Source organism: Heptranchias perlo, chromosome 7 (genome assembly GCF_035084215.1).
Source record: "Heptranchias perlo isolate sHepPer1 chromosome 7, sHepPer1.hap1, whole genome shotgun sequence".
NCBI lineage: Eukaryota > Metazoa > Chordata > Chondrichthyes > Hexanchiformes > Hexanchidae > Heptranchias > Heptranchias perlo.
The window spans coordinates 43,545,442-43,561,926 of record NC_090331.1 but is presented as its reverse complement, the minus strand read 5'-3'; the positions used below and the strand labels follow the sequence as shown (position 1 = coordinate 43,561,926).

Sequence of the window (16,485 nt, the reverse complement as noted above, 5' to 3'; positions counted from 1 at the left end):
GGGTAAAACAATTATTTTAATGGGTTATGCATATTTCCACACAATATAATATAGATATTAGTTGCATCCATTCAGGCACTGGATCAGGGAAACTTTTTATGACATAACCAAATAAAAACACTAGCATTAAGAAAAATTAACATTTTTACATGTTAATGTAACAGTTGTGTTTAAAATTATATATTAGTATTATTATTTCTGAGTCTTGATAGCAACTGTTGCAGGCCATTCAACTGCAGATTGCATCACAGCCAAGCATATCTTGTCCTCAGCCAATAACACTCGATAGTGATCAGGAGCAGGATCAGGCTCTGACTTTCTCACTAACCTGGGACAATGAGATGAATTGTGGTTTCCATATCCGGGATTGAACCTGGGACTTTTCTAGCCTATATGACTCATTGGATAAACATGCTGAGCAATCAGAGGAGTCTCTTTTGAATTAAGGATCTATAACTTATTACCTGCAAGTAGAGAGAGGTCTTACTTGATTTCCTACTCATAAATGAAATGGGCATGCTCCACCTAGAGGCTCAGTTGGCTTGAGCAGTGAGTAGCTGAGCCATAAAGATCAGAAAAGTTCCAAATTTGATCCCTGATATCAACTGGGGCAGTACACCTGGCCAGATAGGTAATAGGTGGACCTGGTCCTGCACCTAAAGTGCTGTTAGCTACAGGGCAACGGACTGGGTGCTGGAAGTTGGGATTAGAATGGGCACCTGGTTGTTCTTCGAGCCGGCACGGACACAATGGGCTGAATGCCCCCCTTCTGTGCTGTATCTTTTCTATGGTTCTAGGTGATCAGTGCTAAATTTTGTTTATAGGGGAGGGTTGGTTGAAGTAAAGTGAGACTGATTCATCCAAGTTATTTTTAAATATTTGAGAGTATATAAATAACCACCAGGAATACTAATATAAGGAGTACTAAGATTATATTAAGATGCACTTTGGGCACTAAATATAATTGAACATTAGTTCCACATTAAAATATGTTTCAATCACCGTTAAACAAATGAGAAGGATTGATGAATATTCAAGCCATTTCAGACATTTCATTTTAAAACATAATGATTGTAGAAAACCATAGAGGCAATTTGACAAAACAGTGAGGGAATCTTGTATCTTTGGGTATAATAAACTTGTTTAATAAGTTTCATATTTGCTGTGCAGGTTCAGTATCTGGTGGAAAGAGGTGCAATGATTGAGCATGTTGACTACAGTGGAATGCGTCCATTAGATAGAGCAATTGGATGCTGCAACACTTCAGTGGTGGTGATGCTGCTAAAGAAAGGTGCAAAACTAGGTACGACTTTAAGACCAAGGAACTGAATTGATGTAGCGTTTTTCATAAGTTATAATTTTTGCTCATTATTTTGACTGACCGAAAAGGAGAGCAGATTTGTCCTATACATACTGATTTGCAATGTACACAGCTAAACTTTCTATAAACGTCTTTCATTGTTACTGTCAATTGAAAATCTGAAATTTCCCTGTTTCAAAAAAATCTCTCCAATTTGGTGCTCAGTATTATTTTGTTATTCAGATAGTCCAGTTAAATGCGGCCCTATAAAGGTCCGTATGAAAATCCTAATCCTTTCCCATTCAAACACTTCATGAATTGATTTATTTTCAATAAGAATTGTCAGATGTATTTGCCACTTTGGATAGAAAAGTATTAGACTATCATTTGTTTATAATGCAAATATTTTGGGAAGATCATTTTACTGGTAAGTTATTTACGTTTTACTGCAAAAATGGATTGACAGTCTTAATTCAACATGACTAATTGGCTATTTTAAATACACAGCACATCTCTGCTAATTGGCTAATTAACAAATTCTTATTGGACACTATTTATATATTGCACAATTATTTCATTTAATTGGCAGAAATAATTTGTCTCCTGGACAGCACCAGATAGGGTTTTGAATTGACAGTAGATTAATTGCCTAATGTGCGCCAGGTTTACACTCTATTCAAAAGGAAAACAAGTAATTTGATGTCCCTTCATTATTAGTTTTATGGTCTCTGACATCATGGGCATCAAGGGATATGGAGCTAAGGTGGGTAAATGAAATTGAGGTAGAGATCAGCCATGATCGAATTGAATGGCGGAGCAAGCTCGAGGGGCTGAATGGCCTACTCCTGTTCCTATGACATCATTGTTAGGCTTCTTTATAATATTTAGATTTGTACAGCAAAACATTTTGACTGATACATCCTTTCCATTAATACGAATTGCTTCCATCATTTCAGGAAACTTGTATGAAAGGCTGTCAGTTTTGGTATTTTCATTCCAGGAGCATTTCTTATGTTTACAATTATATTTACTAACCAAATGACAAGGATCCATGAGTACCATTAGTGACAGAGCTATTCATGTAATGGCTCTTGGTTAGAATTTTGGATTTCTGAATTTTGCTAATTTGAAAATAGAGCAACTAGATTTATTCCTGTTTACAGTTTTGGAACACTGGTCCCACATTTGGTTTCTCTGAAAAGGACAGGACAAAGACCTTAGACTCCTGAGCCTCCCACAATTTTTCACTGATCCAATTACAAAACCGTTTATTCTCAAGATAAAGTGGCATCTGATGCCAACTAACACTGGCACAAGGTAAACGACTAAACTGTTGGTCTTCAACTGGTGCACAGTTGATCTCATGATCGATGCAAATGATGTTTCCCATCTTGGCTTACTGTAAGAAAAAGCTCTATAGTCTCCCCCCATCATCACTCATTGCAGCTAGCAGTATGCTGCCATGCATCTGCCAATAGCTCATTATTGATTGGGTTCCAATTTCAGACCTTAGTTGGATTTTGTAAAAGGCTGCAAACGGCTGCATCAGCATGAACTGACTTGGATCAGCATCTTCCTGCTGACTTGGCTCCTAAATATGTAATGATAATTCAGACCGTTCTCCTGTAAATCTGTTTGTACAATGACCTCAAAACAGTTTACATAGGCACGAAAAGTTTCTGAACACGGTTCATACAGGCTGCCAGTACCATACCTTTTCTAACATTGGTGTTAATAGACACCAGCTTTTCATCAACACCAGCTGAGAACCTGGAAGAGGAAATCTCACTTTGCTTCACTTCAGAGACAGTTTGACCTTTCACACCTGATTTACACTCCAAGTTTAGTATCGGTGTGAAGCAGTTTCAGCTTCACATAAGTTCTAAACTTGAGTGAATGTACCATTACATACCAAGCCTAATTTAATTTCTTTTGATTGACAATTATGCTCATGAGAATCTTAATTCCAGTTTGAGACTCCATCATGGATTTTCCACATGGAGAACTGTGTATTTGTATTGACGTGTGTTGTAACTTTGGTTTGTAAGTTGTATGTCAGCTGTATCCATTGTGCATGAACACATGCCATAGTTCCTGTTTACACCACAGCTTTGGTCAGATGTAATGAGCCAAGTTTTTCCACTCTGCATTATTCCTTTAATTGTAAATGGATCAATGCAGGCATTAAAATAACACAGATTAGAAAATCTAGGCTGAGTTATTAAAATGATTATAGTTTTAGCTTTTTAATTGGGAGGAACTTAATTAGTATGGGGATTTTGTTGGAGATAGTCTTGTAAATAAAACTGAATTCATCAGTTCTAGAGACAAGTCCACTGTATATTTTGTAGTTAAGTTTGTGATGTGCTTCTTTCTCTTGATAAACTTATTCTTTTTCTTCCAATTTTAATTTATTCTTTCCACTATAATATAGCTACTCACCAAGTTGGTAGGCTGTGAATGCTTTCATTGCTTCCTAAAACCCTTGATGCTACTTCCTCCTCATCCATCAGTGTGCACAGTTTTCTCTGTGATGCAATATGCCCTCAAACCCCTTGGCTGGGCACTGATATGACTGTAGACATTCTTGAAGAATTTTCTTAAAGCTGTATTGCTCTACTTTTTAATTTTATTACTAATAAAGGTGCCCATTGCCACAGTGATTATTTCTAATAAAATATCTCAAAAATAGCAACCATTTTGTGGCCAAGCATATTTTAAATAGAATCATAGAAATTTACAGCACAGGAGGAGGCCATTCGGCCCATCCTGTTTGTGCCGGCCAAAAAAGAGCTTTCATGCCTAATCCCACTTTCCAGCACTTGGTCCGTAGCCCTGTAGGTTATGGCACTTCAAGTGCATATCCAAGTACTTCTTAACTGCGATGAGGGTTTCTGCCTTTACCATCCTTTCAGGCAGTGCGTTCCATACCCCTACCACTCTGTGGGTGAAAAAATTTCTCCTCAGCTCCCCTCTAATCCTTATACCAATTACTTTAAATCTATGCCCCCTGGTTATTGACCTCTCTGCTAAGGGAACTAGGTCCTTCCTATCCATATCCCTCTATCTAGGCCCCTCATAATTTTATACACCTTAATTAAATCACCCCTCAGCCTCCTTTGTTCCAAAGAAAACAACCCCAGCCTATCTTTATTAATAAATGTTTATTTTAGAATCTTAGCTTTATTCAGAAATGCTGGAAATTATCAACATCGACTCACTCAAATAAATTAGTGTTTTTACAGAAAAAATTCACTAATACTTGCACCAGTATCTTTAAGTGTGGCACAAATTTCATTTTTTTATCCCCAAGATTGAGCTTTTCCTACTGTCATTTACAGATGATTGTTTCATTTCATAGAACAGAGTGCTTTATTATTTGAAAACTAAGTGCACAGTGGAAAATGGTCTTCGTTACAGCAATGAAGGTATTTGCCAAATGAATCATACTGCCAGTATGATTTTCAGCAGAGCACCTTGCTTTAATTATAAATTTAAACTTAAAAAATAAACCATCAAAACTGTAAGGTAAATAAGCATTTTGTATGGAAGTAAAAGTCAATTGTATTGACTTTGTAAGTCTTACATTAACTTTTTCCCTCCCTTTCATTCCCCTTTCCTTAACTTGCTTTCATTAATACGTTACAAAGGCTACAGAAGTTCTTATGACGGTTCAGGTATTGGTTTTAAACAGAATTTGCTCTGTTTTGTCCTAGCTAATGATGTCTTATAACTTTACAAATTTTCTATGTAAGAGTATGACCTTCTCCTTTTCTAAAATGAAGCCATATTGTTACTCATTTAGGTAATGCAGCTTGGGCAATGGCCACATCCAAACCAGACATCCTGATCATTTTATTACAGAAACTAATGGAAGAGGGAAACCTACTTTATAAGGTATGGTCTAATTTTCTTTTGAAATGTCCTGGGTGACTTAGGACAATGCACACACCTTTCTACTATAAATACATTTCAGAAGGTGTTGTTCCTTCATGACAAATTATGCTGTGATAATACTCTTAACTCATTATTTTCCAGGATTTCAAAACTATGGAACTTCTTAACTTGCTTACTCTTCCCTTCCTCCTACAATATAGAGGCTTTTAAACTCCAACCTTGCATCACCTAATCACAGCTTCTTGATTTACCTCATTTTCTCTCCTACTGTTGTTAACCTTGGTAGTGTCCTGCACTAAAGGTATTGGGCCTTTACCTAGGTTTCTCAATTTAAAAAAAATAGCAATGAATAGAATCCAGAGTGCTGGTCTCTTAAAACTGCAATGTCCCACAACATTTATGTTTTTGTACTTCTATTAAGGCACATAATTATAATGTACATGTTTTGGGAAAAAAAAGCTAAATTTTACTTCTGTTACAATGGAAATTCTTCTTCATTGACCCTCCACACACCACTAGAATGGGACCAAGAGCATTACATTCTGCTGGAAAGAAAATAGTTAAGAGTTAACTTTTACCCACGTGGAAAGCATTCAGTCAACCATCGCATCTTTGGAAATGTCTTGGCGGGGGTTTATCTGCCGATAGATCACTGGATAATCGCCAACTCCCTTTTTTCTGCTCGGGCCATGGACAAGTCAGGGTGAAAGCTGCAAAAGTTATACTTCTGCAAAAAAAAATCCATCTACATTTCGTCCCTTTTCTTAGTTTCCAGAGTTCTTAAAAAGTCAAAGCAGAGTGGCAAAGGCGATTCTGCTCTCTCCATATTGATCTTTGTAACTATGGTTCTAGGTCATTATACTTTTATTTCTGCCTGCTTCAAAATGTTGACTCTTTGCTGGAGTACAGTTCTGTGGGCTCCAGCTGCTCTACAGTACCTTGCCCAAGTGGCTGTTATTCATGTATGAGTATCAGCAAGCTATTCTACCATTAAGAACATCACAGCCTAGACCAATCCTGACTTTTCAATACATGCACGTCCAGTAGGAGGTGCTGGATAGGTCAGGTGTGGGAACTCTAGATGAATTTTTACCATCCATAATACAGGTACAGAGGCCAATTGTAGCAACTGTGGCACTATCCAGTTGATAGCACCTATCTTAGTGCAGACCAGGGTTTACACCTGAAACCTTCCTCGTCTGTGTGGTTTAACTACTTGTTGGATAAGCTCACTGAGCTATCACACAGACAAAGCCAACGCAGTGATGGGGAAGGGAGATTTGGGTGTGCACATAAATAAATCCTTAGAGGTGGGTGAGCACGAGAAATTTTTTTTTGTTGTAAATGGGACTTTGAGGTTTATTTTGAGAGGGATTGAATACAAAAGCAAAGATGTACAAAGTAATGGTTATTTTCTATAAAATAGTTCACATCTTGGTTATTAAGATGTTTGTTAGATGAAGATGCTCCACTTTCCAAAGTGGAGCAACTTCATCTAACAAACATCTTAACCAAGATCCGTAGAATCTAGAAAACCTTCTACAGATAGAGCTTATAGTATCAGGTGAAGAAGGTTGTTTTGTGGTCCAATCATAATTTAGTCAACACTTACTCAGTACTTGAAAACGCAAAGCCACGTCAATTTGTTGCTGAAACCCAGCTCCACATAATTCCATCAGCTCTGCAGTTTTCCTTGATGTCTCCCATCAGGTACCCTGAGAGTCCATCACCTTGTTTCATGATTCATGAAAGGGATCTGTAAATGTAATCCTGTCCAAACTCCTCTGATCCCACCTTAAATTTGGGTGTTCACCAATTTATATACAGGGCTGTAGAATTCTCTGGCACCTTAAGGCCAATTTCTGAAGCAAGCCCTACCAAATTCTGCAGCAAGAGAATGTAGATTCTGCAGCAGATTTTCCAGTTTCTTTGGTGCCTTACTCAGTGGTCTACATATATTTGTGTTCTAAAAGTGTAACAGCTGCAATTTTTAGATAAAGAAGCATAAATTTATTTAATTGTTAGCTGCAGTAACTGATGGTGAGGAGAGAAGGTCTGAGCTGGAGCTGCCAGCCTCCACCACTAACTAGCAGCAGTTATAGGAGCAATTGGATCATAATTTGAAGGAATGGGAGAGCTGTCAGGAACATGACAGTTGTGAGAATCAGAAGCAGAAGAGATATAATGGATTCGGTCAGCTTTTACAGGAGACGTCTTAGTTAATATAGAATCACAGAAAGGTTACAGCACGGAAGGAAGCCATTCGGCCTACCAAGTCCACGCCGGCTCTATGCAAGAGCAATACAGCCCTATCCCCGTAGCCTTGCAAATATTTTCCTTTCAAGTACTTATCCAATTCCCTTTTGAAGGCCATGATTGAATCTGCCTGCACCACCCCCTCAGGCAGTGCATTCCAGATCCTAACAACTTGCTGTGTAAAAAAAAAATGAAGTTTTGCCTCATGTCACCTTTGGTTCTTTTACCAATCACCTTAAATCTATACCCTTTGGTTCTTGACCCTTCCGCTAATGGGAAGAGTTTCTCTCTATCTACTCTGTCTCGACCCTTCATGATTTTGAATACCTCTATCAAATCTCCTCGCAACCTTCTCTGTTCCAAGGAGAACAACCCCAGCTTCTCCATTCTATCCACGTAACTAAAGTCCCTCATCCCTGGAATCATTCTAGTAAATCTTTTCTGCACCCTTGCTAAGGCCTTCACATCTTTCCTGAAGTGCTGTGCCCAGAACTGGACACGATACTCCAGTTGTGGCCGAACCAGTGTTTTATAAAGGTTCATCTTGACTTCTTTACTTTTGTACCCAATGCCTCTATTTATAAAGCTCAGGATCCCGTATGCTTTTTTAACTGCTTTTTCAACCTGCCCTGCCACCTTCAATGGTTTGTGCACATATACTCCCAGATCTCTCTGTTTCTGTACCCCTTTTAGAATTATGCCCTCTAGTATATATTGCCTCTCCTCGTTCTTCCCACCGAAATGTATCACTTTGCATTTTTCTGCGTTAAATTTCATCTGGCATCTGTCCGCCCATGCCACCAGCCTGTCTATATCCTCTTGAAGTCTATCACTATCCTCCTCATTGTTCACTACCCTTCCAAGTTTCGTGTCATCTGCAAATTTTGAAATTGTGTCCTGCACACTCAAGTCCAAGTCATTAATATATATCAAGAAAAGCAGTGGTCCCAGCACCCCTGGGGAACACCACTGTACACCTCCCTCCAGTTCGGAAAACAACTGTTCACCACTACTCTCTGCTTCTTGTCCCTTAGCCAATTCTGTATCCATGTTGCTACTGCCCCCTTTATTCCATGGGCTGCAATCTTGATGATAAGCCTACCATGCAGTACTTTATGAAACACCTTTTGAAAGTCCATATACACCACATCAACTGCATTGCCCTCATCTACCCTCTCTGTTACCTCATCAAAAGGTAACAGGTAAAACTCGCAGGAACAAGAGCATTAAACTTGTGTATTAACAAAGAAGATTCTGTAAAAATAGATTTTACCTTTCAAGTCTCCTGCACCCAATTCTGCTTCACGGTGGGGAAAATTCTGTGGTGGTGTATCATGGAACACAGTCTCTTTTTTTTATAATTGCCCTTTAAACTTCTTAGCTCCTACAATCTCATGTTCTTGTCTTGGAGAATTGCAAAGCTTATGATGCTGGTTTTGGCTTTCAAAGAAAGCAAGGTTCAGCTTATTGTGAATCAACATTACCCGATCCAGCATATCGATCAAACCATCCTTAGGCCTCATCCAGATTCTTAATAAAAGTAATCTCATTTTCAACTTCTTCAGATGGTGATCTGTACTTTATTCATCTCCCTCCCGTTTGGAACTATATTGATGATTCCACTGTATAGGTGCCTGTAGGACTTTATCCTTTTAAATGGATTACACCAAATCACTCGAGTTTTCATACCCAATGGTCCCAAAATTCTATGGAAAGACATTTCCAAATAAAATTAGTAAAATGGCCAGTAGAATGTAATCTTCACTGCTGTCCTCTCACCAGTAAGAAACATTCAAGCTCGGCTAAGTGGACAGAGGGGGAGATCAGCATTCAGTTCAGAGAGACTTGCAAGAGGATTGGGCAATAATATTGGGTGATTTTAACTATCCTAAGATGAGCTGGAATAAAAGTAATGCAGGTGTTCAAAGTGGAGAACACTTTATAGAATACACCAGGACTGCTTCCTAGGTCCAACAAAGAAAGAAGTATTACTTGATTTAGTTCTGGGAAATGAAATGGGGCAAGTAAGAGAACATTTGGGAAATAGTGACCACAACAGTGTACGAAAAGAAAAGGATAATGAAGGGTTAAAGATAAGAGTGCTGAAATGAAAAAAGTTACATAGAGTCTACAGCACAGGAATAGGCCATTTGGCCCAACTGGTCTATGCTGGCGTTTGTTCCACATGAGCCGCCTCCCTCCCTACTTCATCTAACCCTATCAGCATACCCTTCTTCTCCTTTCTCCCTCGTGTGCTTATCTAGCTTCTCAAATGCATCTATGCTATTTGCTTCAGCTACTCCTTGTGGTGGCACTTTCCACATTCTTTTGGGTGGCACTTTCCACATTCTTTTGGGTAAACAAGTTTCTCCTGAATTCCCTATTAGATTTATTAGTAACTATCTTATATTTATGATCTCTAGTTTTGGACTCCCACACAAGTGGAAACATTTTCCCAACATCTTCTCTATCAAACTCTTTCATTATCTTAAAGGCCTCTATCAGGTCACCCCTCAGCCTTCTCTTTTCTAGAGAAAAGAGCCCCTGCCTGTTCAGCTTTCCTGGTAAGTATATCATCCTTGTGAATATATTTTGCACCTTCTCCAATTCCTCTATATCTTTTTTATAATATAGGGACCAGAACTCTGCACAGTACTGCAAGTGTGGTCTAACCAAGGTTCTATACAAGTTTAACATAACTTCTCCGCTTTTCAATTCTATCCCTCTAGAAATGAACCCCGATACTTGGTTTGTCTTTTTTATGGCCATAATTAATCTCTGTCGCAACTTTTAGTGATCTGTGTATCTGTAGCACGAGATTCCCTTTGCTCCTCTACTCCATTTAGACTCTCATTATCCAAGCAGTATGTGGCCTCCTTATTCTTCCTACCAAAATGCACCACCTCACACTTATCTATATTGAAATTCATTTGCCAATTACACGCCCATTCTGCAAGTTTATTAATGTCTTCTTGCATTTTGGCGCATTCTTCCTTTGTATTATTGACACCCCATATTTGGTGTCATCTGCAAATTTTAACATTGTACTTCCGATTCCCGAGAACAAATCGATACTAAATTGTGAACAACAGTAGTCCTGTGAAACACCACTTCTGACCTTTCGCCAGTCTGAGTAGCTAACTGTAACATCTACTCTCTCTCTTCTGTTTTGTAGCCTGCTTGCTATCTATTCTGTTACCTGTCTTCTGACCTTAGTCATGAGCCTAAAATATCGAAGGCCTTTTGAAAATCGAAATATATTATATCTACTGCATTACCCTTGTCTACTCTGTACAGAATTCAGTAAGGTTGGTCAAGCATGACTTTCCCTTCTGAAATCCATGCTGACTACTCTTTATTATATTTTTGTTTTCTAGATATTTGTCTATTACATCTTTGAGTAAAGATTCCATTATCATTCCTACCACCGACAGTAAGCTAATTGGTCTATAGTTCCCTGGACTTCTTATCTCCTTTTTTAAATATAGGAACAACATTAGTTGTCCGCCAGTCCCTTTTCTAATAAATTTTTATATTTGTGTAATAGTGCCTCTGTTATCTGTTCCCTAACTTTTAATATATGTGGATATAATCCATCCAGACCAGGGGTTTTATCCTTTCTCAGTTTGATTAGTTTACCAATTATCTTCTCTCTTCCCCCCCCTCCCCCTCCCCCCCCATCTTAAATGTCTCTTTTGTTTATCTCTTTTAATATCATGCCAACCTTGTTAGTCTCCCTGGTAAATACTGAAGCAAAGTAACTATTCAATATTTCTGCCATTTCGTTGTCATTACGTGTGTCTGTGGAATACTTTACTATTTCTTTTGATATTCCTTGAAAATTTAATTTTGTAGTTCCTCTTTGCTTTCCTAATTGTTTTTTGACTACTTTCCTAACCTCTTCATATTCCCTTATGTCATCCTCTCCTTAATTGTTTATATGCTTAGTGTATGCCTTTTTCTTTAGTTTCAATTTTACCCTTATTTCTCTATTCATCCATGGTGCTTCACTATTGGCTAGTTTGTTCTTGTTTTTTAGAGGAATATATTTCTCCTGTACTGTCTGGATCCCCGTTTTAAATATTTCCCACTGCTGCTCTATTTCTTTGTCAAAATTTTTTTCTCGTTTACCTTCCCTAGTTCCATTCTCATCCCCTCAAAATTAGCTTTTTCCCCATCTATTACTTTGGTCTTTCCCTTACTTATGTCTTTCTCAATCATTATTTTAAACCTCATTATGTTATGATCGCTATTGCCTGGATGTTCCCCTACGCTTATCTGCTCTGGTTCATTTCCCATTACTATATCCAGCAGCGATTCCTCTCTTGTTGAGCTTCTCACATACTGGGTAAGAAAGGAGACCTGTACACACTGGAAAAACTCCATTTCCCCTTTCCCCATCTCTTGCCAGTTTATTTGGGGGCATTTGAAATCTCTCATGATTATTCAATATTTCTTTTACTCATTTCATAGATTTGCCTACATATTTCATCCTCCACTTCTCTTCCACTATTAGGTGGTCTGCAGATTATACCTATTGACGTGATCGATCCCTTCTTATCCTTTGTCTCAATCCACGTGGATTCTGTTTCTATCTTAATATTATGCAAAGTTCAGCGAGATAAAAGAGGATCTGAACAAATTAACTGGGCAGAAAATGTAGCATACAAGTTGACAGATCAGCAGTGGGAAATCTTCAAATATGAACTGCATAAAGTACAAATAAACCAATTCCTTTACTACAGTTATCTCTAACAATTGTTCCATATCTTCTTCTACATGTACATTCTCACTTCCACCAACATTTGTAAAACAAGAATGGAAAATATTTATTTAATACCTTCGCTATACCTTCAGTCTCCGCAATTAAGACTCCTTCCTTCATCACTGAGTGATCCTAACGTCTCTGTAACTAATCTTTTACTTTTTATATTCAGCTAGATCCCCAGTTTTTGAAAGAAGTGTCCAGTAACAGCATCAGTAAAACTACAAGTTGGAGCATACTGTGAACAAAGATGTTGGGCTCAGGAACATTCACATTTTGGTTTGTTGGTTCTGGAATCTCTGTTCCTCTCTGAGGACCCTCCTGTTCCTAATACCTCACCATAGTCAGTTTTCAGCAAGACATGATGGAATTCCAAAACCTAAGAGTACCTAATTTTAAGGTTTTATTCTTTGAACCAATGGTATCCTTAATGCATTGCATTCCCACTTTATCATCCCCCCACCCCCCAGGCCATTGCAGATAGTAAATATATTGGGTTTTGCCCTGTTGCTTCATGGGATCCTTTAGGTCAAAACAAACTGATGTCTTGTGGGTATGGCTCATCTTCTTTACACTCTAGGAGTGGGAAGTGTTCCAGGAATGACTCCTGATGTCATGACAGGTTATTCATAGTGACCAGAGTGCTGATGCCAGTTCTACTGCTGTGATGTGTGGAAGGTGCCTTTGATTGTTTTTTAAAAAAAATAAAGATGATCCTACAAAATCGGTAATAATTATTTTTCCTTAAATAAAATCTTAACGTTTTAAACAAGTGCATTAGGGCAGTGTTGTTGTGCCAAGCATTAGAAAACTGACATGCAAACGGTGAAGAGAACTGTAGAAGAATTAAGACATAGATAGCGGAATAGGCAGACAGGTGGTAGTTGTATTTCAATGTGGATAAATGTGAAGGAATATATTTGGGAGGAAAAACAAGGAATGGGTGGGAAGACACTGAAAGGGTGTGCATGAACAGAGGAACTTAGGGTTGAAATATATAATTCCCTGAAAGTGCTAGTGCAGGTAGATAAAGCCATAAAAAGGCCAGTAGTATTTTGGATTTTGTAAATAGCTTATAATACATGAGTAAAAAAGTAATGATGAATTAATAAAAATACTAGTTAGGCTGCAATTAGAGTACTGTGTACAGTTTTGGGCACCCCATTATAGAAAGAGCATTAAACCCATATAGAACTTACAGCTTGTCTTTACCAGGATGACACCAAGGATGGGAAACTATATAGCTATAAGGAGAGACTTGAGACACTGGGACTATTTCTGATGGAGCAAATAAGGCTGAGGAGATTTAACAGATTTTTTGACATCATAAAGATTTCTGATAGAAGGAATAGGGAAAGACTATTTCCTCTGGTTGAAGAGTTAGTAACAAGGAGTCATCAATTTAAAATCGACAGTGAGGAGAAAGATTAGGAATTTTTTTTTTACTCGGAGGGTTGTTGAAGCATGAAGTGCTTTGTCAAAGGGAAAATTGAATAAATATTTGAAGTAGAGGAAGATACAGGGCTATGGGGAAAGAGCAGGGCAGTAGGATTAGTTTTGAATTGCTGTAGCAAAGAGCCAGCACAGACACGATGGTCTGAATGGCTGCTTCCTGTGCTGTAACCTGTGGTTTAATGGAAAAATGCATACTTGATCTCCTATTCGCTTTGTAACTGAATCCGAGACAGGAGTTACCACATTGTTTGCTGCATCTCCCAATAAGGGGATGGCTCAGGTGGTATAGAATCAGATGGGGATGATTTCTGGTTGCTCAGCCAAAGGCAACATTGTCTAGATCTGGTAGTAGGCTGCCTGCACTCATGGCAACAGAGACCAGAGTCCAGATAGACCTTGAGCTATAACATAAGGGACAAAATTATATTGAAAAATTGTTAAAGGTAAAATCCTAATGTTTGTTGGCAAACTGGGAAAATCTGACCTGATAGTGTTTACCTAATAAGCTTTGACACATGACTGGATAAACATTTTCTTGGCAGCTGAATATGTCAAAAGAGAATTGATATTTATAATACTTCAAGCCATAATATGTTTTCTCTCTCAACTCCTGCAGAAAGGAAAGATGAAAGAGGCAGCCCAGAGATATCAGTATGCCCTAAGAAAATTTCCACGAGAAGGATTTGGGGACGAAGTGAAATCTTTTAGAGATCTGAGGGTTTCTCTTTACTTAAACCTGTCACGATGCCGGAGGAAAACTAATGTAAGCTATTGTATCTGATTTCATTAGACTTCTGGTTTTATTTATTTAAAGTCTGACTTATTCAAAATCCTTTGTTTTAAAGGGTGGTTGTTCAGATTTTTTTGTGTTAATGTGTTTTTTTTATTTTGAGAGTTGTCCTGGTGGAGATGCAGCTGGAGTTCTGAAATCTGAGAGTTTTACCATGGCTTTGGCAATATATAAGTTTTTGACCTGTGGCACAGCCAGTCAGGAATAGTTTCATACTTTGGCACTGCCAATCTTCAGTTGAGTGCCAGCTTGGCACAGTTGTTAGTGTTTTGACTTCTGGGTCAGAAGGCTATGTGTTTAAGCTCCATGCCAGGACATGAAAGCTTAATCTAGCCTTGACAGCTAATGCAGGACAGAGGGAGTGCTGAATTCTCAGAGGTGCAGACCTACATAAGAGATGTTCAAACTTGTTCAGGTGAATGTTGAAAGCTGTGTTGGAAAGCATCAACTATTAGCATCAAAACAAATTGCAGTGTCTAGCTTGTATTGTACAAATTACTTGGCTCAAGGAGAAGAGCAGACCATTTTTTTTTACAAGGTAACAGTGGATGGTAGAACATGTCTAGTAAGTGCTGAATATATTATTGGAATTTCCAATATTCAGTGTAAAGATGTTAAAGAAAGCAGACCAAGCCTTGCCCTTCTTCCTAAACTGTATACAAGAATAGGACTGGATTTCTCCCATACTTAGCTAAGGTTTTTAAGATGCCCAGTTTAGCTTGCCTCTGAACCATCTTACATATACAGTTCAGAGAAATTTAATAGTTGCACCCCAAGCCAATCAAAATGGGATTACAGTATAACTTTTGAGTGGAATGAGTTTAAATTTTTTTTGGCAGTTATCAAAGATGAAGTCAGACATAGGTGCATGAAGTATCACTGCTTTATTCACACATTTATATTATCACAATTAAAGCCATCTTAAGGTTAAGCACTGAGAACTACAACAGGTACTTGGGTATAATCAACAGAGTATGTCATTTCAAGTACAAATGTATCGAAGTTTCCGCCATTGGAGCTTGGGTTCTCTTGATTGGCCATGTGGTAATATTGCTATATGGTAATATTGCTATATGGTAATATTCAAGGATACTATATGGCTTAGCAAGGCCAGATTTAGTTTGTATTTAATAGAAACATAGAAAATAGGAGCAGGATAAGGCCATTCGGCCCTTTGAGCCTGCTCTGCCATTCAATATGATCATGGCTGATCCACTATCTCAATACCATATTCCCACTCTCCCCCCATACTCAGTGCCTTCTGTGTCTAGAAATCTATCTATCTCTTTAAATATATTCAGTGACTTGGCCTCCACAGCCTTCTGTGGTAGAGAATTCCACAGGTTCACCACCCTCTGAGTGAAGAAATTTCTCCTCATCTCGGTCCTAAATGTCCTACCCCGTATCCTGAGACTGTGACCCCCTCGTTCTAGACCACCCCCCAGCCAGGGGAAACATCCTCCCTGCATCCAGTCTGTCTAGCCCTGTCAGAATTTTATATGTTTCAATGAGATGCCCTCTCATCTAAACTCGAGTGAATACAGGCCTAATTGACCCAATCACTTCTCATACGACAGTCCTGCCATCCCAGGAATCAGTCTGGTGAACCTTCGCTGCACTCCCTCTATGGCAAGTATATCCTTGTGGATAAGTTAACCGCTTTGAACATGCAGGCTATATTGGGTGCAGACATCCCTGGTCCTTCGAGCCGACCGGATTTGTGGCATCATCTGTTCAACTCCCTTTCAAATGCTGCTCTTCTTGGGAATGTCTGCTGTTGTCTTGTTTCTTCAGTTGTCATCTCCTGGTTCAGCTAACTTGACACATACATGTTTCCCTATCGCTATACTGTCAATAAACTCTCTCTCTATTCGGAGCAATGACCTTATAAATACTATAGTGATACACTTCATAAGTTACTTCCATCAGGATAAACCTTTAACCTGTCTTAATCTTACAGTTGCACTCTTAACCCTACTTCTGCTTCTGTAGAACTATATTAAGCCTTTGTGACAGCTTATG

At 38.5% G+C, this 16,485-nt stretch overlaps 1 protein-coding gene across 2 annotated transcripts in view; it reads left to right on the top strand.

Annotated features, from left to right (window-relative positions):
- The window catches only part of tanc1a (tetratricopeptide repeat, ankyrin repeat and coiled-coil containing 1a), a 229,619-nt gene that overhangs the window by 197,349 nt on the left and 15,785 nt on the right, over positions 1–16,485 (top strand). For both annotated transcript variants that reach the window (XM_067987420.1, XM_067987421.1), the window contains 3 exons: positions 1,171–1,303; positions 5,106–5,197; positions 14,290–14,436. In XM_067987420.1, the coding sequence (XP_067843521.1) occupies positions 1,171–1,303; positions 5,106–5,197; positions 14,290–14,436 (372 nt within the window). The remainder of the gene's footprint in view (positions 1–1,170; positions 1,304–5,105; positions 5,198–14,289; positions 14,437–16,485) is intronic.